This window comes from Hesperophylax consimilis, chromosome 24 (genome assembly GCF_061612785.1).
Source record: "Hesperophylax consimilis isolate HC1 chromosome 24, BYU_Hcon_1.0, whole genome shotgun sequence".
Classification (NCBI taxonomy): domain Eukaryota; kingdom Metazoa; phylum Arthropoda; class Insecta; order Trichoptera; family Limnephilidae; genus Hesperophylax; species Hesperophylax consimilis.
In genome coordinates, this window is record NC_142859.1 from 19583888 (window position 1) to 19607844 (window position 23957).

Genomic DNA, 23957 nt, shown 5'->3' on the forward strand with positions numbered 1-23957 from the left:
CTTAGAACCATTTGATTTGTATTACCTGTTGTAAGTGTCGCTCGGATACAAAGCCGGAGAATTAGAATCACCGTACGAGGTACCGTACGCCATGGAGCAAGGTTCCATAACGCACCGTTCCGTCTCTTCTTGCGGCTTTGGACCAGCGCACTTGTAGTCAGGAAGCTTGGCAATAGTCCTACTGAACTCCAGGAATATCTTGCAATGGACCTCTCGCTTACGGATGCCTTCACCGCAGGTAACACTGCAAGGGCCCCAATCGGCATCCTTGATGAAACTGGAATAGTTCAAAATTGGTTAATAATTTGGAGCATGATTTTTGTATTTATTTCTAAAGCTTAACGTTCCAGCAAATGTTTTCATTTTGATTCCAACCATAAACTAAGGTGTCTCAAGTAAATCTTATTATTTTCTTCTTGTTTTTGGTTTTTACCCCTCAAGAGTCTTAACCGTAAATTTAAAAGACTTGTGGCTCAATTCAAAAGGTTGGTGGGCTTCACTAAAATTTAAATGTTACATTGTGATCAAGTGGTGAACAATCAGTGCCATTTTTTCTTTAAATTTGACTAGTCAGGTCAAATTTGAATTGTGTACACTGGACGGGTTGTTTCGGAGGATTTGAACAATTCATCAAATTTAAACGTTCATTTTCAAGTTCTGTGGAAGATTTTTTCAATTTCTGTTTTTATTTCAGTTTTGTTAAGCAACTAGCCTGCAATCATATAGTAACAGAACATGAATAGGACTTTCACAGAACCCGTAAATGAACGTTGAAATTTGATGAATTGTTCAAATTCTCCGAAACAACTCGCACTTACATTTTGATTTTCGTGAAATAACCCAACCTCAGAATGGTGAGGCAAATATCTTAATTTTATTTGTTTGTAAGTGTAATTTAAAAAAAATATTATTTGTTGATTTGAAAATAAGAAGAGAAAACATGCAAATCTTAATTTATTCTCTTTTTGTGAACCTTTTAACAGTCACTAAATTGTTGTCTGAATTATTTGGTTTCACTTCTGGTATTTTTTTTCATCTTATTTATACAAAGTTCAATTGCTAGCTAAATTCGCAACTAAATTATTTCAAACAGTTAAATAAATCCCACGTTCCAACTTTTATTTATACAACCCAAATTTAAAAAATATTTAACTTAAATAATTTTGAGGTATATTTCAATCGAATTGAGTACTTAATATATTCCACTTTCCTGGTTTATATTATGGCGATAGAATAAGAAAAACCACTTAAAATTAATTTCCAGTAAAAATGAGATTTTTTGATAGGTTTTTAAAATCAATTTGTAATAGTATTTAGTTTGCAAAATGCAGGTTAAAACATTTGTGCAGTTAAAACCAGTGTGGCAGCCAAAAAGGGTGCTGAAAAATAAACCTTTGGAGGCATGCATTTTATATAAAACAATCAAAAAATGAACTAATATTTCACTGAAAAATTTTACTCACTAAGGGGTGAAAACAATTTATTTACGTAAGGATTTCACGATCTTTTTTTCAAACCGTAAAATTGTATATTTGAACTAATATAAAATGAAAATAATCGTGACCTATGCAGCGAAGAAAATGATAAAAATGTTGGAAATCTTTACGCACTAATCCTTTGTAAATGTTATTATTTGTTGATAAAAAACATGCATATTTAAAAGGGAAAAAAGGTTTAACTAGTTTAGCTTTAGGGAAATTTGAATCTAAAGAAGTGCACGAATTCGTATATTCTCACAGAAAATGGTTACCTACTAATAAAGTTAACGCGCGTTATTTAAAATGGTCCCGCGCTCTAACTTGATCAATAAAGTAGCATTTGAATCATTGTTATACGTGAACATGTCGTCCGGGAACTAGTGGTGAAAGCAAGAAAACACATGAAATATGTGAATAAACATCGCTGAGTTTATTTTAGGGTACAACTTTCATTAATTTGAGCTTCTGTTTTTGCGTAAATCGAGTAAAAATGTGGAAAAAAAAAGATTTTTTCTGGGGTGAGTTACCATTAGTTCTTTATTGTCTTGATGGTTATTCTGGGGTAAGGTACTATAAGCTATTTATTGTCACGCAGCGAAGACCCGGCTCCCGCTTGTGCTATTAGTGTCCGGACACCGTGTGAAAACCATACTTTTGAATTTCACTGAAAAATAATTTATTCTTATTTTTCGAACATAATTGAAATGACCCGAATACCTCATAGATTGTCAATGGTTTATCTTTTAGCTAGTCCGAGCTGTATCGAGGTTCGCAGTAAATTACTTTTCATTTGAGTTTAGTGCCAAAGAATCTTTGATAAATATCGCATTTCCGAAACAACTATACTACTGGGGAGCGGTCAAGTGTTTCGACTGAAAATTCAGCGCTCACGGGTTTGAATCCCGGCGTTTACTATTTTCTCTCACGCTTAATAATTGATTTAAATTAATAAACATAATATTATTAGTGGCATATTCCAGAGCGGTTGTTACTCTCCGTACGTACTGGCGAAGGGAGAGCATATACCTGAAGACTTTAGTCAATCGAGAACCAGATCTTAAAAAGCAGACATTACTGCTTCAAAACCTTTCTCTTGCCCATCTCATTTCATTCCCCAATTCATTCAGCCTTACAATACCCCAATTTACATAATTCCATGGATTCCAGACGGTTGGGAGCAGTTGGAACTCTTGTGTGGTAGTGACATAATAAAAAAAAATCAAAATAAAAAATAAAAAGTGTGTTTAAAAAAATGAACAGTTTGTAGTTAAAATTTTAACGATTTGGTATCACTTTTTGTTCAGAACTACAAAAGGTAGGTACTAAAAATGTAATATTCCAGATATAATCAGTTTAGGACACATCTCATCTCAGATCTAATTTCTGTCTAAGATCATTAAAATTTATTGAATAAATAATATCGAATGCCGAAATTGCCGTCGTAAAATGGCATACAATTGGCGAGCTTTCGCGTTGTGCTTTTTTTTACTGAAAAGGTAGAGAGGGATAACTTGGATGATGTCGTATAAAAATATTACTGTTTTCAGAATTCTCCCATCGTTTATTAATATTTAATGCCCAGACGTGTCCTTCAATAAAGCTCGAATATTCGACAATATTTTTGATAATATTCGACAAAAAATGTATAAGCCAAGTCAATATCTTCTACGCGTAGATGGAAGCTACGTGCAAATTGTATTTGTTTCCAATAAAGTACGAAAGAAAAAAGGTTTTTAGCAATTCAAAGATATCGCTTTATCTTAAACGTGTTAATGTCGCTAATATCTTAGGTTCAAAAGGAAGGAAACATTTCAAATTTATATCAAAATTTATTAGTGTTTCTGACAGCAATAAAAGGTGATTGTTTTTATTCTGTAACGAATTTAATTAATTAGGTAAGAAATCATGAAGTTTGGTATAATTAAAGCAATGATTGTGTGAAAAAACACAACATCACCAATCAATCAAAATAATCTACATTTAAAATAACTTAAATCCATTTAAAACATTGTCGCTATTTTTGGTGATTAAGCAAGGGGTCCCGGATTCATCGGGTGAGGTGTGTTCAGGATACGCTTGCCCACCAGCTTCGTGGCTTACCAGATCGGGAAGTGTTGGATTGGGGAGACCATTTGACCTCTCCAATTGGTCTCTCCATCTTTCCAATGGATGGATGTATTCATTCGTCCGTCACTCCTAGACAAACTGATCCCTTGATTCCTAGCCACCCCTCGTACTCCTTTCCTTTCCTTCACTTCCTTAAAATAACCCTCCAAACCGCATTTGTTTTCCTCAGGACCTCTTGAGTGGAGTAGGATTAATGTAAAAATATAACTAAGAAATTATAACTCCTGTAGCTTCAATTTGTAAACTGATACGTTTGAAATCCACTGCGTAAAAGCTCATAGAATAATGGAGAATATACGAAATGGATTTTTTTCGTGATCCAACATTAGCCCAATCGAGGCTTAAATTTCTAATAAAAAATCTGAAATTCAAATGTGATTGAGATCTACAATGTTCAATTCAATTCAATTTTGTTAATTCATTTCAAAAACATTACAAAATTGTTAATTTCAATGCGTTTTTAAAATATTTTTATAATAAGTATCCATAGATTAATATTAACAGTGTGTAATAATAGAGCTTGACTTTTAAAGGAAGCTTCATTGATGCAGAAAATATCGATATCCGAATTGATTCTGTTCAACAGCAAGATTGCTCTCCCCACAGGCATGACCATTGGCAAGTTAGTTCTGCAGGCCGGGAGATAAAATAGTCTATGTTGTCGGTGACGTAGATAACCACCGGGAACATAGAAATGAATGCTCTCATATAAATATGCTATAAATATCGCTCTGGTGTAAGACCACCATCCAGAATAGAAACGTTGCTTGAAATAGCTTTGGCCGTGTTTAGTGACCAGATCTGAATAGCCAGATACTCCCACCTTCCTCTTTCCCATTTCCACCCCCTCTCCACTACCTTCAGCCTCACAACATATTCCAATTAGGGATGCCTTGGTCTCACTGATTCCAGTCCATATTCATTTGGAAACACCTCACTATAACGACTTTTAGTCATATTTATTGTTTTTGTGTTTAATTCGTAGAACTCCATTTTTTATTTTTATTTAATTAAAATCAAATTCAATAATATAATTATTAAGTTCTGCAAGTATTTTTAATAATAGTCACATTTTAATAATAGTGGCATATATGAATTAAAATGTGACCACGCCGACTGCAACGCTACTTATATCGGACAGACGGGAAGGACTTTCTCAACTAGATTCAAAGAACATATAAGATGTTATAATAATAAAAGCACCTTTTCAAAATTCGCAGAACATCTCTTAATAAATAATCACGTCCCGCTTGACAACAATGAACTTAAACCCTTGCACATAGAAAGAAAGGGCCATAGATTAAATTTACTTGAACATTTAGTAATCAATAAAAAAACCAATGACCCTTATATAACATTAATTAATAAAGTAAGGAAAATTATTTATTCCCCGCTTCTAAGTATGTTCACAAAACCTAAAAAATATAACACATTTAAATGAATTAATAACTGCTACATCATTATTAAACAATTAAGATAACATTAATGTGGGGAAAACAGACTTCAAAATACCCCCACAGAATATGAAATCTACTGTCACAATTATTTTTATCAGTAAATTGGTTTAACCGTTAATAAGTCATTTTTAATTTGGGAGGGGGTAAAATACAATCATATTAATAAGTCGTCAAAACGTGGCTATACCACAGTTTGAAAAGGGCCTTGAAAGCCGAAACAGCTGTAACAAAAATCAAAAAATACTTGAAGAACTTAATAATTATATTATTAAATTTGATTTAAATTAAATTAAAAAAAAAATACAGTGTGTGGCAAGCCTACGCACGACGGAAGTGAAACTATTAGTATTCTTCTCTCTCTCTTTTCATTTCACATTATTATTATTCAGAATGCTGTACATTATTGTTTTAAAAAGCATAAATTTATTTATAGGCGTGTTGTTAACAAATGAACGTTTAACTAGATTCCTAATATTGACATATTTATAAGTAGTACGTGATAAAAAAAATTAAAAGTTATAAAAATATGGGATTCGAACCCGGGTCCTGCATAACGAGTGTCGAACACTCTGCCTCTAGACCGCGAGGAGAGGTATCTCGCGCGACGAGAACCACGTATACAACGTGTACTCCTATCACATAACGTCTCGTTAACGCTTTATATAGGGTCGAATCGAAGATATATCGGCAGTGTGAAGTCATATCTGTCGTTTTTCAAAATATTTCCGTATATTTGTCCGTTTTGGAAAAGATCTATCGTGTTTTAACAGTCTCATACCCGTATGGATTCTGAATTTGAAAAACATTTCTAAATTTTGAAAAACTCACTTACGGCTGTTTTTTTTACTAAAAAAACTTGAGACGCACGTCTGCGAGGGTAATTAGTCGCGTTATCGACCTTGATTAGTAATTTTAATGATTCAAAATAAAAATAATTAATCAAAATACCGAGCGACTCTACCGGCTCGATTTGTAAGCTATATTTCGACCAAAATATCATATAGTCAAAATATCTAAAAGTCGCAGCACGAAAGCATTTTATCACTTTTCCTCGTATTAAAAAAATCAAAAAAAGAAAAAAAAAATAGTCAAAGCGGGGATCAAACCTCGGTTCTTCACGACGAGAGTCGGGCACTCTGCCTCTAGACCGCGAAGCTGAGTTTGGAGAGTGACCTAAACTAGGTATATAATATTAGCTAGGCTCCTATAGCGAAATGATCACGGTTTTTCGTGACGGTAATGAGTCGGTTTTACTCCGGTCCTCGAAAATGCATAACGCGCGTAAAGAAGTTTCAATTCAAAAACTTACTTAATTACTGTAGATGAAATTTGGCTACACCATTATACGCTCGAAACAAAAATAGAGTCAAAGCAGTGGACTGCAAAGGGGGAACCGTCTCCAAAAAAAGGAAAAACTGTTTTCTCAGCTGGGAAAGTGATGACGACTGTTTTTTAGGATAGTTCAACTTTAAATACACTATAATATGCTATTTCTTTACAACAGCGCCCTTGAGTGATTTTGTACAAACACGGAACTATACAAATCATCCAAATATTATTATTATCATTATTACTGTCCTCACTCAGCAGGACTTCGCTACGCCCAGTAAACAAACAAATAAATAATCGGAAATACAAAATAAAATAAAATGCAATCTATTTATAATAAGGTCAGTTTACCAGTTAATGAGATTACGTCAGCAAATAATTGAATTCAATTTGATATGACACCTTTTTTGTCTAATGCTTTGAAATTTAATTGTAAAACTTCCGCATTTCGTTTCCAAGCACTTTACGGGTTAAATAAGTAAAAGAAATAAATTTAATTCTGATATTTCAAGCACTTATAAACTTCGCCCCAAGTTTGAGTTTAAAAGTTTTGACATTTATCAGTTACATTGGCGTTACGAGGGATTATCATGGCCCAGGGCGAGTTATAATCCGCCCTCGCCATAAACACACCAATGTCCTACTTCCAAGCAAAAACATGTTGTATTTTATGTACTTTGATGAACAAAAAAGCCGTTTGTATAGATTAAGTATGCAGTCACCCATTAGTGAAATATCTTACCTTAAGGCGAAGCTTAATGCCAAATCACTATTTTGATTAATCTTTATAACGAATTGGTGTACATTATGAATACAAAAAGATATGTTTTAGATAGATTGAAAGTTTTACTATAGTTTCGTTTGAGTAGAATACAAAAATAAAAAAATACGTTACTCAGTAAAAAATATAAACATAAACTATTAATTTTTTTTTTTTTACATAGAAATGTATGAACGCATAAAGGAAACGATTTAAAAAAAAAAACATTATTATAGCTAAGATTATCTGTGACAGTTTCAAATGATTGACTTTTTTGCTTTCTTATAAAATTATTTACAAAATAAATAAAAAACCAGTTTTTTGCTTGAAATCGAACGTTTCTAGACTCCATTTGTCAAGCGATTTTAATGCCTATTACCTACGATATAAGTTATACCAAGAATATACACAATTTTTTACTTGTAGCTTCCTGTTAAGTGAGATTTATGAAATAATATCGGATTTTACGGACAAGAAGAATAGTTTGTGTGAAGAACTAATTTTATTAAAGTTTATTTCGACTTATCGCTATTCGTAAGGAGATTTCTAAAAACTTAGTAGATAATCTTCGTAAAAACAATTATTTATTACAGCATAATTCATTCGGCATTAGGTTCCATAGAATAGGCAATCTACCTGTCTAAGAACTAACACCATATCGACAATACATAATAACACTTGTACACATTTTATTTAAATAAAATGAAAATGCTTTGTGCAAGATATTCAAATATTTTTGTTTATACAAAAAAATATAAAAAATAATATATAACTAATTAATTATATAGCTTCGCATTCAACAGGGCTGGACTCGCCGTAACTATAAAAACTAATGACATTGCGTGAATCATATGGTATTTATTCAAAACCATGTTTGGATATCATCATTTTACAGCCTCCGTGGTCGAGGGGTAAGGCTCTCGACTAGCAAGCTGGAGGTCGCGGGCTTAAATCCCGGCGTGTGCAAGTACATTTTATTTGATCAATTTTCGTTATTTCACAAATTAAAAAAAATATAAAGTGTATTTACGGCACGTTCCAGAGTGAAAAATACTCTCAGCTTCTGCCTTGTGTAAGACCACCATTAAGAATTGAAACGTTGCTTGAAATGGCTTGTTAGATGACCAGATCTGAATAGCCAGGTACTTCCCTACCTTTCCCTTCCCCATCTCATTTCCCTCCCCACTACCTTCAGCCTCACAAAATACCCCAATTGAAGTGGCATAGCCTCATTTGCTCCAGACGGTTGTTAGGAGGGTTGGGACTCTATTCGGTTTCACATAAAAAATACTAATAAATCTTTTTGCTATCTGTCATTGATCTATTGAGGTGTAGCATTTGTAGCTAGGTAACCGCAATTCTCTTCGTTAATTTCTATTGTTATTATTGGAAAATAGTCTGTATGAAAATATCATAAATAAAAAAAATATTTCAATAAATTTGTACTTGTACCACCCAACACCGAAATAATTAAGTATATTCATTGTCATATTTTGATATATTTACATCAGACAACATTTTAAACAAAGCAAAAACACATTTTGAACAAATAATAATTATTTTTTTTGGTAAACTAATGATAAAGACAAGATTTTTTATGCTAGTAACACTAGTATATATTGAATTATTTCGCGGATAAGAGATAAGCCGCCATAGCTCAGTGGTCAGAGTTGTCGACCGGAAATCGAAAGGACACGGGTTCAAGTCCCGTTGGCGTCATGTATCTTTTATCAGGAGATTTTTCAATGTGGATGAGTGTTTCAGGCGAATAATTATTGCTTGTAAAATAAATAATTATTAGTTCATAAACAAATTTTGGTGCCTAATTTATTGCTTGCCTGATTTTTTATTGCAGAAAACACAGATACAGACAGAAAAACAACAAAAAACATTAATTGGTAAGTTTCCTGCATCCTAAATATTTCTCACAGATAACCCTATGATATAATTTATACACTAACTATCAGTTATATAATTTTTCGAATTACGAAGAAATATCATTACGTCACACAACCGAAATCAGTATGTTCAATTATAATGTCACAGTGAAGTATTTATACAGGGTGTTAAGGGACGTACTTGACTTACTTCAACCAGAACTTCCTGACCTGCAGCCTGGAGTAAAAATGCAAATGAAATTTTGGTCTCCGCTGCCTTTTTGATATATATTTTGAAGTGAAACTTCTTTACGCGCGTCATGCAATTTCGAGGACCGGAGTAAAACCGACTCATGACCGAAACGAAAATGCGGGTACCCCCACCACCGATTAAAGTTCATTTGATCTAGTCAAAGTTTTGAAGTAACATATAAATGCTTCTTAGCTCATCCCGACAACTGGCGTTGGTGGTGTAATGGTCAGCATAGTTGCCTTCCAAGCAGTTGATCCGAGTTCGATTCTCGGCCATCGCACATTATTTTTTTGTTTTTAACGCCTTTTTCATTCAATATCTTATTTTTTAGTAGGTCAGAACATTTTTTAAAAGAAAATAATATTGCAAAATAATAAAAACACTTATCTCACTGTGATAAAACATTACTCCGCTAGAGCGCGCTTTGCGTTATTGTGTTGGATTAAAATTATTATCTAATCCGTATATTATGATAATTGTATTACATTTATTTAATTAATTTATTTATTTTGATAATATGTAATAATTTACAGAAAAAAAAATTAAAACTATCTCCCTCTGATAAAATATCCGTTCGCTAGAGCGCACTACGCGATCTTGTGTGGGATTCTATTTCTGTACATTGTACATTATTTTTAAAAATATATTATATTTTGGGTGTGATGTAGGTAACATTATAAAACATAACAAGCTCTCATATTTTCAGAACCTACATAATATAATCAATTTATGCGGCTTTGCTTACAGTTGGTGCTCAGCGTGGTTGGCTTTCAATCAGTTAAGCGAGGTTCGATTCTCGGCTGTGGCATTTTTGAAGTGAAACCTTGTTGAGGTGGGGGAGCCGCTCACGAACGTTCTCTCTCTTCTCTTCTTTCCTCTCTCTCAGACACCAGCGAACTGCGCCACGCCAAGCATCAGCTGAAACTAGAAGTTTCACTTCTGTCTTGCGTAGGCTTGACACACCCACTTTTTATTTATTTAAACCAACAACAAGTAACCACTCAACCCCTTACAGCGACCCTAGCTGTCTAATTCCTACGGATTTTATTTGTTTTTGTAGAAAAAAAACAAAAACATTTTTTAGTCCAAATAATGTCAGGAATCACTGGTTAACGTAAGTCAAGTACGTCCCTTAACACCCTGTATATTTTTATTGAATAACCCCGGCTCCCTTCGTGGTGGTTACGCTGCTGCCATTACGTACAAACCAGAAAATGGGATTTAATTTTGGGATATTATGCCGTGTTAAGCTACCTATTTTTGGTTAAGCCGTCAATTACCGGATATGAAGAACTATTGAGTTAGCTTAGTTGTCTTTATTGATGTTGATGGATTTTTTGTTAATTTCAATAGTCTCCGTAATAAGGCGTTCAAAATCAAACGGAGAAACCAGTTTAACTAGTTTTTTTAGAAACCATTTTATATTATATTGTATTACAAGCTCTTGGAGGATTAGATCTGGCAACATAGTATTGCATCTTCATACATACATAAGTGTACACACTACACCAAATTAAATACCCCAAAAAATAATAATAATAAAAATAAAATAAATAAATATTTATATTGAGGGATCAGTAGGATTTATAGGCCCTGTTAGGAGTTCTACCGAGCCGAACCCTCTGATATGAAAATATCTGGAGAAGGTGAATTATTTTCCCATTTGATCTTTGGTGAGTTGACGTGTTGTTTTTGTATTATTTTGTATTTATTATGCTTATATAATGCACTTGCATAATGTGGATTCACTAGACGATCATTTGTGGAAAAGTGTGTTAAAGGGTCTAGTTTTTCCTATGGGGAAGATTTAACCCAAACATAAAGTCGGAAAAACAATATACATAATAATACACCAAAAATAAATTACTATAATACTTTTGGCCGTGAAAATCTCAAATGAAACAAGAAAATGGGAGTTCTTTAAATGAATTTGTTAAAGGAAATAAATATAATATATGGAATTATTGTATCAACGAACTCCATAGAAATAATAGGAAGGATGTATTACTTTCGGGAAAATAAATTATGTATTCCACATATAACGTATTGTATTTCAACCACTTAGAATACATATACGGTAGACGGTAAGTATTTCTGCTTTGAAATAAAATTCAAATAAATGGAGAATTTCTGATCATGTCTAAATACTGTTTTAGAAAGGTGGTGAAATATGCTCCCATATTTTATTATTATACGTAAATATATATATTTTTTAAATATTAAAATTTTGATTACCAACATAAAAAAAATTAATAAAAATCGCTCACTTCACGTTTTTTGTAACCAAAATTATTGAATACAAAAAATAAAATAAAAACACACGCATTTCACTAGACAAATATGTTGAAAACGTTATGGTGATCTCACTTTTTTGTCGTTTCATATAAAACTAATTAATAAAAATTTCACAGAGTTTTTTTTTTAAATTACGGTCGGTGTCTTTGGTTTCATGAGGGTGCACATTTTAATTCTTCCGTGAAGATTTGTAATTGCGTATTAAATAAAGCGCGGTGTTTTCTATTTCTAATACCGTTTAGATAATATTTCTCACCACATCAGTAAAAGACACACAATGATTTCTGTGAGACCATATGAGTTGTTCCCAAAAGCGAACGAATTAGCCTGAAAGGTTAAACAACGGAGATGAAATATAATAGAGTATTATAGAGTAACCCATATTTTAACATTTCAGTCCTCTAAACACTTTCGTTTAGTTTGAAATGTTTTCTGTGTATTTCAAATGCGCTATTTACATATTATTTTTTAAATTTTCTGTAAAAAAATACTGTTTTATAAACTAAATAAAATTATCTTTCCGATGTTCGCATTTAAAATAAACATTTTTATTTCTAAAAAAAAAAAATAAACAAATTCGTTTTGCTTAAGAAATTCGTAAGAAAACTTAAAATTCACTTATTTTATTCATTTATTAAAGAATATGAAATAATTTTTAAGTTAAATCGATTGTTACGATAGCGGAGCAAAATATTAATTATTAATTTTGTATATTTTTAGGATTTTATTAATGGTATCTAGTATGAATGTTTGAGGTAAACTGGAAAGTTATTTCTCTTTCTACCGTCAATAAATTACGTAAAGATAGAAAAAATAAATTAAAATATGGACACCCGGTTATGTATGACTCGAACACGCTGAAGGGGTTAAATTTTTTTTTAGCTACTGACTGGAAAAAAAACCGGATAAAATATATTTTATGTTAAAATAACCTTAAATTATATATAAAATTATGCTTTTCAATATATATTTAAAATTCGAGTTAATTTAAAAAAATATAAAAAATGATTACATGGTGAAAAATTACCTGCTATAGGGTAATTTTTATAGGATTTGTGAAGTTGAAAGTATTTATATTAAAAAATCTCATTACCTTTTAAAAGAAGAAATTTACCTGTAAGCTTGAAAAAAATCCGTAATCAAAAAAATACAATACACCAGGTTTATTTTGATCGGTATAATAAATTACACTTCTAGAGATAATTTGTTCAGTGGAAATTTTGCAATCCCTCAAATTTTAATAGAACTTTACTGCTGGTTTGAAGGCGAAAGTAAAAATTTGCATAACGTCGTATATGTAAATGGTTTTCTTTTATTGAGCGTTGTTTGTTTTATAAGATGACTGAGGTTAATAACTCTATTTAGTTCATAAACAATATCTGGACATAAGACGCTTTACTAAATAATAATGAATTCAAAAATTGACATGTATGTATGACGAATTTGTATGATGTTCGTAATAAAGTATAATGTGTAAAAATATATAATATCAGTGGCGTAGTTAAGGTCCGGGGACCCCTTGGCAAATTCAAATAACCGCGTAAGATTCATTTAAAAAATACCTTTACCCGCCAGTCTTACCATATATTTTGGTATTTATTTTAGTACACATGGAGAAAAATGAGTATTGATAATTTATTAAGAATATTTTCAAAATATTCGTAATCCGGTTAAATAGGATTGCGGGCCCATAACGAACGGATTGATAAATTTCCTGATAAACTTATAGTAAAATTCGAATGTGTTATGACGATGTCGGATGTGTTATGACGATTTCGGATGTGTTATGACAATGTCAGATTTGTTATCACGATGTCTGATGTGTTATGACAATGTCAGATTTGTTATGACGATGTCTGATGTATTATGACAATGTCGGATGTGTTATGACAATGTCTGATATGTTATGACGATGTCGGATGTGTTATGACGATTTCGGATGTGTTATGACGATGTCTGATGTGTTATGACAATGTCGGATGTGTTATGACGATGTCTGATATGTTATGACGATGTCGGATGTGTTATGACAATGTCTAATGGGTTATGACGATGTCGGATGTGTTATGACGATTTCGAATGTGTTATGACGATTTCGGATGTGTTGTGACGATGTCGAATGTGTTATGACGATGTCGGATGTCGGAACACGCGTTCATTAAAATCCTAATATTTTCGTATTTCTTACGTCTTTTTCGATTGAACACATGCTCCAAAATATTAGAAATTTACTAAAAGTTTATCAGGAAATGGCGTGTAATTCCGTGTTTAACCAGATTAACAATAGTTTGAAGAGATTCTCAATAATAATTAGAAATACTAATTTTTCTCCTTGTAGTTTAGCCAGAAATATTAATTCATTACTGTTATTAAAAAGGTAAGCATAGAGTAAGAAACGGCGTGTGTTGCTCGCTAACCAAAGAGGGGAGCTGTGTTTTTTGAGGTTCTTATTCGAAGTAAGTATTTGAGAGTGGATAAATAACTTACCTATAAAAACACATACATAATTTTATCGCAGTTTCAGAATTTCAAAATCTTTAACTTTTTGAAAAAATGTTCATAAATCTTCAAAATATTTATTGTTAACTGTTATATTTTTGGAAATGCAAGGATATGCACATGGGTAGTTAGGTAGGTAACTACATTGAAACAAATATTATAAATTACTTGAAATAATACAAAATAGTTACTGATATAGGTCTACAATAATAATTACGTATAAGTAATAAATAGTAGTGCAATAGAACAGTGGCGTGCAGAAATTTGGAAAAACAGTATTGAAAAAATGTGCGAAAGTTTGGAAATTTTGTGTGCTCGAAAAAAGCTGTGCTTTATTTGAAAAAGTAGAGAAGATCAGGCTTTTTAAATTAGAAAATGAGTAAAGTGAATTGTTGTAGGAAATGTCAGGTTGTGATTTGTGAATGATGTATCAATCGTATTACTTATTTCATATTTGTTTATTGTGATAAAGTGGTGATAGTTAATAATACATAATTTGTTAAATGTTGTTGAGATTGAGGTGAAGAATTCATGTATCAATAATATTTTATGCAGAAAGATTTAGATATAATATTGAAAAGACTTCCACACAAACGAACAAATACTTATTATAAATTTTGAATGAAATTCGCGAAAATTTTGTGAGGATTATTCATGCTAATTTAAGAAAAAAATCCTAACGATGTTAAAGCCGTTCTAATTAAAAGATGGACAGATAAATAGTGTAAATTTAAAATCAATGTGATTTATTGAACAGCTGACCGAGCGCGAAGAAATAATCATAATTTTAAAGGTGTGTTTATACGATCATTTTGTAAACCGCACAAATATAAAAAAAAATTATTTGGGCACTAATGGAAAAAAAATGAGAAGTTTTTCATGAATATATCGCTTCCTTGCTACTCTTGCATTAATACGCGTTCGACCCTTTTCTTTGTCCTAATTTGTATTTTACCATCGCTATTTACCTTATAACGGGTGCCAGAATTAAACTACACAGGCGCGAATTTCACATTCGTTTTTACACAGAATTAGAACAATTCATCAAATTTCAAAGTTGATTTTCAAGTTCTGTGAAGGTTAGGTTAGGTTATTTCACATACCAATATTATGCAAAGTATCAAACACACAAACACGTGGATGAACTCAAAAATGATTATGCCTACTTAACTTACACCTTCTAGAATTACACAGGTCAGAAAACTTTGTTTTTAAGTATTTTTATATTTTAGGAAGGGTTGTTTCACAGAATTTGAAAATTCATAAAATTTCAAAATTGATTTTCATGTTGTGTAAATGTTCTATTCAAGTTCTGTTATTATTTCAGTTTTTTAAACAAATTTCCAATAATGATATAATAACAGGACTTGAATAGAACCTTCACAAAATTTGAAAATCAACTATGAAATTTGATGAATTTTTCTAATTCTGTGAAGAAACCCGTCAAAGTTGTGATTTAAAAAAATTCAGATTGAAAGAAAAACAACAAAAGTTTGGTAATCACGATGTATTTTTGTACGTGTGTAATTCTGGCAGTGCAATAATAAAGGTACGTGAAATTCACGTCTGTGTAATTTCAGCGTGAGACCTTCATTAATCTCATTAATCATAATGAACGTCTTACTGTCTCGACTAGCGGTATTATATGCAGGGCATGTGCCTAACTTGGTAATCGCATGTGCCTAGCTTTAAGTAAAACCTTTTTTTTTACAAAACATTAAGTAACAATCAAAAATACGTACAAATTCATCACAGAACAAGATACATATGTAGAGAACTTTAACAAAGAAAGGTCAAAATGGTACTGGCCGATTTATTTATTTAGGTGTTCAAAAACTACCCATAGCTCTGTGAACAGTAGACCAAGCATTAAAACTACCCATCGTTCTGTGAACAGTAGACTAAGCATTAACAAAGCGTGTTTCTTATTTTCTCTTATTTAATAAATTAAAACCAAAATATGTATGAATACAAATGAATGATTTTCAAGAAATTACTGAAATTCCCACCTGCTTATGTATAAGCCATACATCTGCTTATTTTATTTTCTTTTCAAATAAAGAATAATTATACAATTTACGGAAAGAAATGTTACCATCTCAATGACAATTCTTTTTTCTAATTTTCTTCAGGCCGGTAGGTAATTTTGTAAAGTTTGTAAATTTAAAGCAAATCATACAAGGATGTTTGTCATTGTAAGGTAATAATGCACAATAACAAATTGTAAATTATAAATTGTTTAAATTTTTTAACTGCCATACATATACAAAAGCATTTTAAACTCATCGCATTAAAAATATCTTTTGAATAATCTAAAGATATTGTATATTATCGGGAGAACTCTAGATGAATTTATGAATTTTGTCATTTATTTTGTGCATTTTGGTAATATTATACCTATATTAGAGGTTCTATAAACTTGAGAGTGGTCTCATTCGATTCAGCACGAATGAAAACATAGTAAACGATACCCCACTTGACCCACTTTGAAAATATTTATTTTATAAAAATTCTTCCTCCACCGCCCCCAGAGGGGGGGGGGGGGGGGGGGGGGTTACAAAATATTTTTATACTGCCAGGATGAATTTTTGACCAAAATTTCACAAATTCACGAATTTTCTCTACCTTTTAAGAAAATGAAAGAATAATTTTGAAAATTGTGTAAAAATATCGAAGAGTCAAACTGTATTTTTGCCGAAGTATTTATCATCGATTTAAACTTTGCCCTACCTAATGGTACTTGCGAACCGAAACACTAACCAACCCATGAATTACGGTAAAGGATGAAGAAACTGCAAGCGGTGTTTCGCGCCATTTGCGGTTGCTTTTTTCCTATCCCATAAGTTGAGGTTCAACTCAGCAGTTTAGCTCCCGTATGTATACATTTGCGAACCGAAACACTAACCAACCCATGAATTACGGTAAAGGATGAAGAAACTGCAAGCGGTGTTTCGCGCCATTTGCGGTTGCTTTTTTCCTATCCCATAAGTTGAGGTTCAACTCAGCAGTTTAGCTCCCGTATGTATACGTAGCATAACACCAACATTTATTGTAAGCTTTGTGTTAAGTTTAAGGTTAACCTAGAATTATGAACAAACAAACAACAGGATGCTAAATTAGTAGGGTGGATTTACAATATACACACACACACACACACAATTTCTAAAGTTGACTAAAAAATGTGGGGAAAATCAAAAATATATTATCTTGTACCTACATTATTTATTCATTTCTGTGTGTTTAAAGTGCGGATCAAATTTAATATTACAAGGACAATATCTTTTAAAAATTGATTGGTTTTGCATGCCACAAATCGAAAAAACCTACTTAGGTTTTACTGTAATGAAGTTTTTTATTTGAGGTTAAATACATGAATGATAATGGTGTTGAGGTTTGGATAGTGGAAATTTTTTTTTCTACTACCAATTTAATGGTAATTGTACAACAGAAAATCGTAAAATGGTGTGAAAAATGATTTTAACATAATTTTTCTCCCGTTTCATATATATTGCATATAGAAATGCTTTACATATTCTCTGTACTGTGGTAGAAAGAATATAAATAATGTTTTTTATAGTATTTTTTTTTCTTCAATATGGCAAAAAAAATTAAAACTGTAACTTTCAGAATTATTGATGAGGTGTACGTTGATTTATGTCTATATCAAAAAACTTTTTTTTTAATTTAAAGGTTATTTTCGGAGTGCACATGACTTCCTTGGGCAACCCCGACTTCTTCTAACGTGCACTTTTGCGTCATATTTACTTTTCTTCGTTCAATTACTCAACACGTCAGAAACATCTATGCATCCATTACTTAATCTTAATTAATTACGCTTACGCCAGCCTTGCATTCTCATTCTCTTCGCATTTGTGACACGGTCAGACATGATTTCACCCACCTCCTCACAGATTGAATTTAAACAGCATTCAATTTACTTTTATCATTATTTTGCTAGTTGCACCCCTCACTGCCATACCACCCATCAGCACACCATTATGAACTGCTAGACTTCTTCTGTTGAATTATGATAGTGACTACCGCATTTAGTCCCCCGTTAGTTCCTTGCATTTAGCATGTAAATAATACTAATGGTAACCACATATATAGAAACTTTGGCCTCTAGTATTCATCTATTAAATCTGAGAACCAATAATGAGGGGTATTAGGGAAGGGTGGGGGAATTCCGATTGGCGGGCAAAGCCGAACGATTACGCGAATCGCACATGAAATTTCTCAACACAGTTTCTTTTTTTTATTTGACTTGTACCCACATTCTGCTTCAAGATAAATTAAAAATTTTGAGTTTAAAGTTTTAAAGTTTACTTTATGAAATCGTACATAATTCCGAATCCTCTAAAGCGTAATGGTGAAAGTTTGGACCTACTCGTCTAGAAATACATTTAAAAAATATATATTTATTCACAAAAATAATATTACATAATTTACAAAAATATTATATTAAGTAATTATTTTACCAAATTTTATACGTAAGATGTACCACCATAATAAAGTTAGGCTTGTGTATATGGGGGATGTGTCATTTTGTTCGTTAAGTTTTATGTAATATGCCAAGAATTCAGTTCATATATTTTGTGTGTTTTTAACTTGAAGTTAATATATTCGCTAAGAAATCATCTAGGTAAAAATACCACACCTTATGCAGTTGAGGACTATTAAACAATTTTAAGCGTATATTTCTTAAGTATATCATTATTAGGACTTAACCGACACCACGGGGTATCTATAAATTGCTACATCTTAGCATTTTTTATATTTTTTGATAAAGTATGTAAGTTATTGCATTTTTTTCTGAATTATTTAGAGAACTATTAGTTCATGCTCGTGGAATGTTTGTAAAAATAAAAAAAAAAGATTTTCATTTAATGCTCGCTTAGGTGTTCGGAGTTTCCCCACATTCCCCTACGCACATAAAAATTAATTTGCATATTTTGAAACCCCTGAGACGAGAATAATGATTATAAAAAAGGTCTAAAAATTTAAGGTTCACTCTAGTATACATATGGTTCTACCTCTAGCCTAGCTAAATCGATTTTAAAATATTGTTTTTATATTTTACTCTAGTGTAAAATGGTGTCAAATGCAGATACACCCTTTATTCATCCCAGTACCGAGTTATGGATCAAAAATTAAATACGTGAACAATACGATTTGTAAAGGGGAGGTGGTTTTTTGTCTGCGTTCGCTAAATGTTCAATTTTGTATTTTCAGAATGCTGATTACACGGAAAGGATTTTAGTTGATTGAATGCTGACTCTAACTTCGCGTGCCATTTAGGGGAGGAAAAATACATATTTGATTAAATTAAGTGCTGGCACATTAAAATCAAGAAGTATTCATGCGGTTTTCAATCTAGTGTTAACACGAATATAATGTTCTCCCACGCATTCATAATTAATTTTTAACATCATTATCAAAATTTCATAGTTTTTTTTTTGCATATGAGTTCTATCAAGTTAATTTATTTTTAAGCGTGACAGCGCTAACAATAATAATAGTGGACCTATGATATTTCATTTTTAAGTTCTTTTGAGAGAGAAGAGATAGGAAGAGATGGGAGGGGATGGAAAGAGAAAAGGGAAGGTCGGGAAATACACGACTTTTATTTGTTTACTAAACATAGCCAAAGCCAAGTGGTTAAAAAGTGGTCGTTGGAACAAAAATTAAAGTATTTTCTTCCAATTACGAAGGAAGTACGAATATACCTTACCAATTGAAAAATTTTTGTCGAAAAAGTTTAATATAACCTCAGCTTTAGTTTTTACTTATTAAGGTTACGCGAGTCAATAATTGTAGACCATGTTGTTTAATCCTTATTGTTATTATAGCAATGATATATATAAATTGGCCGAACTTCATGTACTTAAGACAACTCTAATATTTATCAAGTTTTTTGAACGGGATGGGATACTGAAAAAAATGATAAAATAATGATATACAACGAATGAAACAACAGGGTCATAACTTATAATCGCATAACATCATGTATGTGGCGCTTAAACCAAACCTTTAACAAAGAATACCCAATAGATAATAGAACTAAAGGGAGATATGGCACTGAGACGTGCTGATTGTCACCACTCAACGACCAAACTGCAAGGACAATAAAAGCGGCGAAGTCAATGGAAGTTAGGCGTTACAAAAGCGAGGCGCGCAGTAAGTAGATGCCATGTTTAGTAACAGTTTCAGGCAAGTCATGATTCATGGCCCATCCCCCTTGAACGTATCATCTATTAAAAGTAAAAATAAGTCCAAAACCAGTCCGAAATATTATCAAAATTAACGATTGAAAAATCGATGTTTTTAAAGGAATACTGTTGATAGGTGCACTGTAACATCTCTCTCCATCATGTAAACGATGAATCTAACAGAAAGAGAGGGTACAACGGAGCTATCAGGGAAATTATCATATTTGATTGATGAGAGAGAATCGAAAGGAAAACCTATTTTGGATGCATTCGGTGGAGAAGTCGATATGATGGCGGTATTTAGGGGTTGGTTATGATAAGGGGATGCAAACTCACAAGTCAGGGATGCAAATTATTGTGGGTAATGTGAAACGTTACGATACCTCACGTACAACCAGCCGCAAGCAAAGAATATTTTATAATTTCTGAAAAAAAGAAATAAAACATTTGCTTCAGTTTCATTTCGTATAGTAAAATGTTAAAAAAACCAAATCAAATAATAAGAAGTGAAAAATCACTTGACTTGAAGATTGTTTCAACAAAAACTAATAAACATTACACATTTTAAATATAGAAAAAAAATAATCGTCTTGTAAAATATATTATCAGTTGGTACTCTATCGCTCGTCTGAATTTTAAAAGATTCCTTTTATAACTTGATAATTTTCAAAACACATACAAAAGTATCGATTTTCAAAATGCAACACACTTACATGGAGAAAAATGAGTAGGTATTGCTAATTAATTTATTAAAAACCTCAATTAATCCACATTACGCAAGTGCATTAAATAAGCATAGTAAATACAAAATAATACAAGAAAAACACTCAAATCACCAGAGATCAAATAGGAAAATAATTCACTGACTCCAGATATTTTCATATCAGATGGTTCGGCTCGGTAGAACTCCTAACTGGACCTGTAAATCTTCCTGATCCCTCAATATAATTATTTAAAAAGTATTTCGTAATCCTACATGTATTTAAAATGACTGATTCTTGCATTTATATATATATATTCTTTGACAGATCTAATACGCCTAAATTTTGAATGAGAGAGCTTGGTATAAAGCCAGTAGCCGAAATAGCAAATGGTAATATTGTTATAGTCTTTTTTTTAAACCTTTCCTTTTAATTTCCTTGATGAATATTATTGTTGCCCACCTAGCCAATTCCTATCTTCCTATGCCGATTCAGTGTAAGTTCAGTTCATTTAAAAAAAATCATCCTGTAAACACCTAAGCTGTATCTGATTACGGAGCCTCCTTGTTTGACCGTGTCGAGACTTGTAAAGCCATCATGAGCTTACGAATTTTAGTGAATATTTAGTGCATTGTGTTTGAACCTGCGCAAGAGAGAGAAAAAGCGGAAAAAAGCAAAAAGGAAGTCGGCATATACGAAATTTCAATCCTCTTGTCCTCTTGTATTCCTCGGTGCGACGGTGCCTGAGTACGTCACCAATACCAATAGAGCTAGCGTAGATTTATATAGAATTGATTTGTTCATAAACACTGGGTGCCATATGTAACGATATATATATATATGTTCTCTATTAGTAGTATGCTCACGATTTAATTAAAAAAGGATCCCGTATAAATTACGAATAATTACTTACTTATTTTGCACACAATAAAAAAGACAAAATTAGCCAAACGAACTGAAATGGAGTCGACCATATCAAAAAATCTATTTGTTGTATAAATTTAATATAACTCGGAACATGTCGACCGTACATTTTTTTGAAATTATTTAAACCCGGCATCCCCGGGTTTTAACAATATTTATCCTTGGAAAATTTAAAAATAAGGGTAAAATAGTTTGGCAACATACTATCTAAAGGGAGGTCAAAGCTCTATACAGCTTGAACAGAAGCTGAAAAATGTGGCGTTAACACCAAAATATTAGAGAAAAAATGCTATGCAAATTTCACGAAGACAGAGTCCACAATTTGTTTTTTACTGACACAAAATATACAGTAATATTAAACATTCGTTTTTATTTTTTCTCCTCTTCAGATTTTTTATTCGTAATATTTGTATTATGTTCTAAGTCAACTGAAAATGTCTCATTTGTTACTATAAACCGCATTAAAAAAAAGCTCGATAGCTTTTGATGGAAGTAGGCACGATTCTAGCTTAAAATTGTTGAACTGATGTAGAAATTCCAGAGAGAAAAATCAGAGTTTGCCGTTCGCAAATTTTCGCTGCCCAGACAACTGAAATATATTATTCTATAATCACAGTACTATTTGAAAAATGAGGCGTTTTAAAATATGAGTTCTTAGAATTTAAAATGTTAATAAAACGATGTTCATAATGTTTCATTATATTCTTCAGTGAACAATTATATCAAATTTCAAACAATATTATTACTTATTATAAATATAATTTTCGCTAAAGTATGTATTATAAAGAAAATTCATTGTAAGATTAATAATAATCATTTTATTATTATTCTGTAGTAATAAACTTTAGTTTGCGATGTAGAGTTAATATCAGCTTTACGTTTGATATCGCAGAATCCCTGCATTTCGAAAATTAATTTCACCCCGACTAGTAATAAGTCACCGAGGAACAGGCTAAATTGATACACGAATATAATTACCCCATCTCTCGTACTTAAGTTTATTGGCTTGTAAAATTGAGATAGGTGTGTAGACAATTAGTTTACCGTTGAGATCATTAAAACACTTTCTTTGTAGGCCTTAATCACAAATTCGCCTTTAATTTACTAACATTTTATAAGAACCCGGCTTCACCAGAGCATCAACACTATTTTATAAGTGACTAGGTTACCGCACAAGAGTCTCAACTGCTCTAATATTGACCTGAGCCAGTGTGATGATGGAATTCCCAATTGGGGTATGTTGTAAGGCTGAAGGTAGTGCAGAAGGGAAAGAGATAAGGAAAGGGAAGGTTTGGAAATACCTGACTATTGATCAGATCTTGTCACTAAACACTGCTAGAGCTATTTATAGCAACCTTTAGATTCTAAATGGTAGTCTTTTACCAGGGCGTCACTGAGATTGTCGTCCACTTGCTTATAGATCAAATGTAAAATAACACATTTATTTTACGCGAATTTACTTGCGCCTGATCCGCTCGACCACGGAAGTAATCAATCAACTTCCTATGTTATGCGTAACTTATTATTTTCGACTAAAAAAAGAAAGAAAAAAATAATTTTCCGGTTGTTATAATCACGTTAATTTAAATATTTGAGAAAGAATTCCACTTCACAACTGCATTTATTGTAAAATTCAGTTGAATTCAGCTTCAAATCTATTAATTTTGGAAAGCTGCATGTAAATATGCTTTTATTTGAATACAAATAGCTCCATACCTTCATTAAATTTTAACTGAAAACCTTTCGTTTTGTGGTCGGTGTTTGAAAAGCTCGAATTTGGAATTGAGGATTTATTAGAGATTTTATTATATGCGATTATGACTTGAATAGTATTCAAAAAACAGTAGTACAATATTTAATTTTATATTCAACACCACTATGCATACAATTTCATAGCGTTATTATCAAATTGATGGGCCATAGAGGTGGGCGTGCCAGATTTAGATTCACATAAATTTTATTTTAAATTCTGGTATTTAAATAAAAAAGCATTGCCGTTAATGTTTTTGTACATAATAATAACCAATTGCAAAGAAATTGTATTAAAA

The 23957-nt window shown here is 31.9% G+C and overlaps 1 protein-coding gene across 4 annotated transcripts in view; it reads right to left on the minus strand.

The window, feature by feature from the left end:
* Positions 1-23957, minus strand: part of nolo (ADAMTS-like no long nerve cord) — a 789822-nt gene that overhangs the window by 15045 nt on the left and 750820 nt on the right. For all 4 annotated transcript variants that reach the window (XM_089646552.1, XM_089646553.1, XM_089646550.1 and 1 more), the window contains one exon: positions 26-277. In XM_089646552.1, coding sequence (XP_089502678.1) covers positions 26-277 — 252 coding nt within the window. The remainder of the gene's footprint in view (positions 1-25; positions 278-23957) is intronic.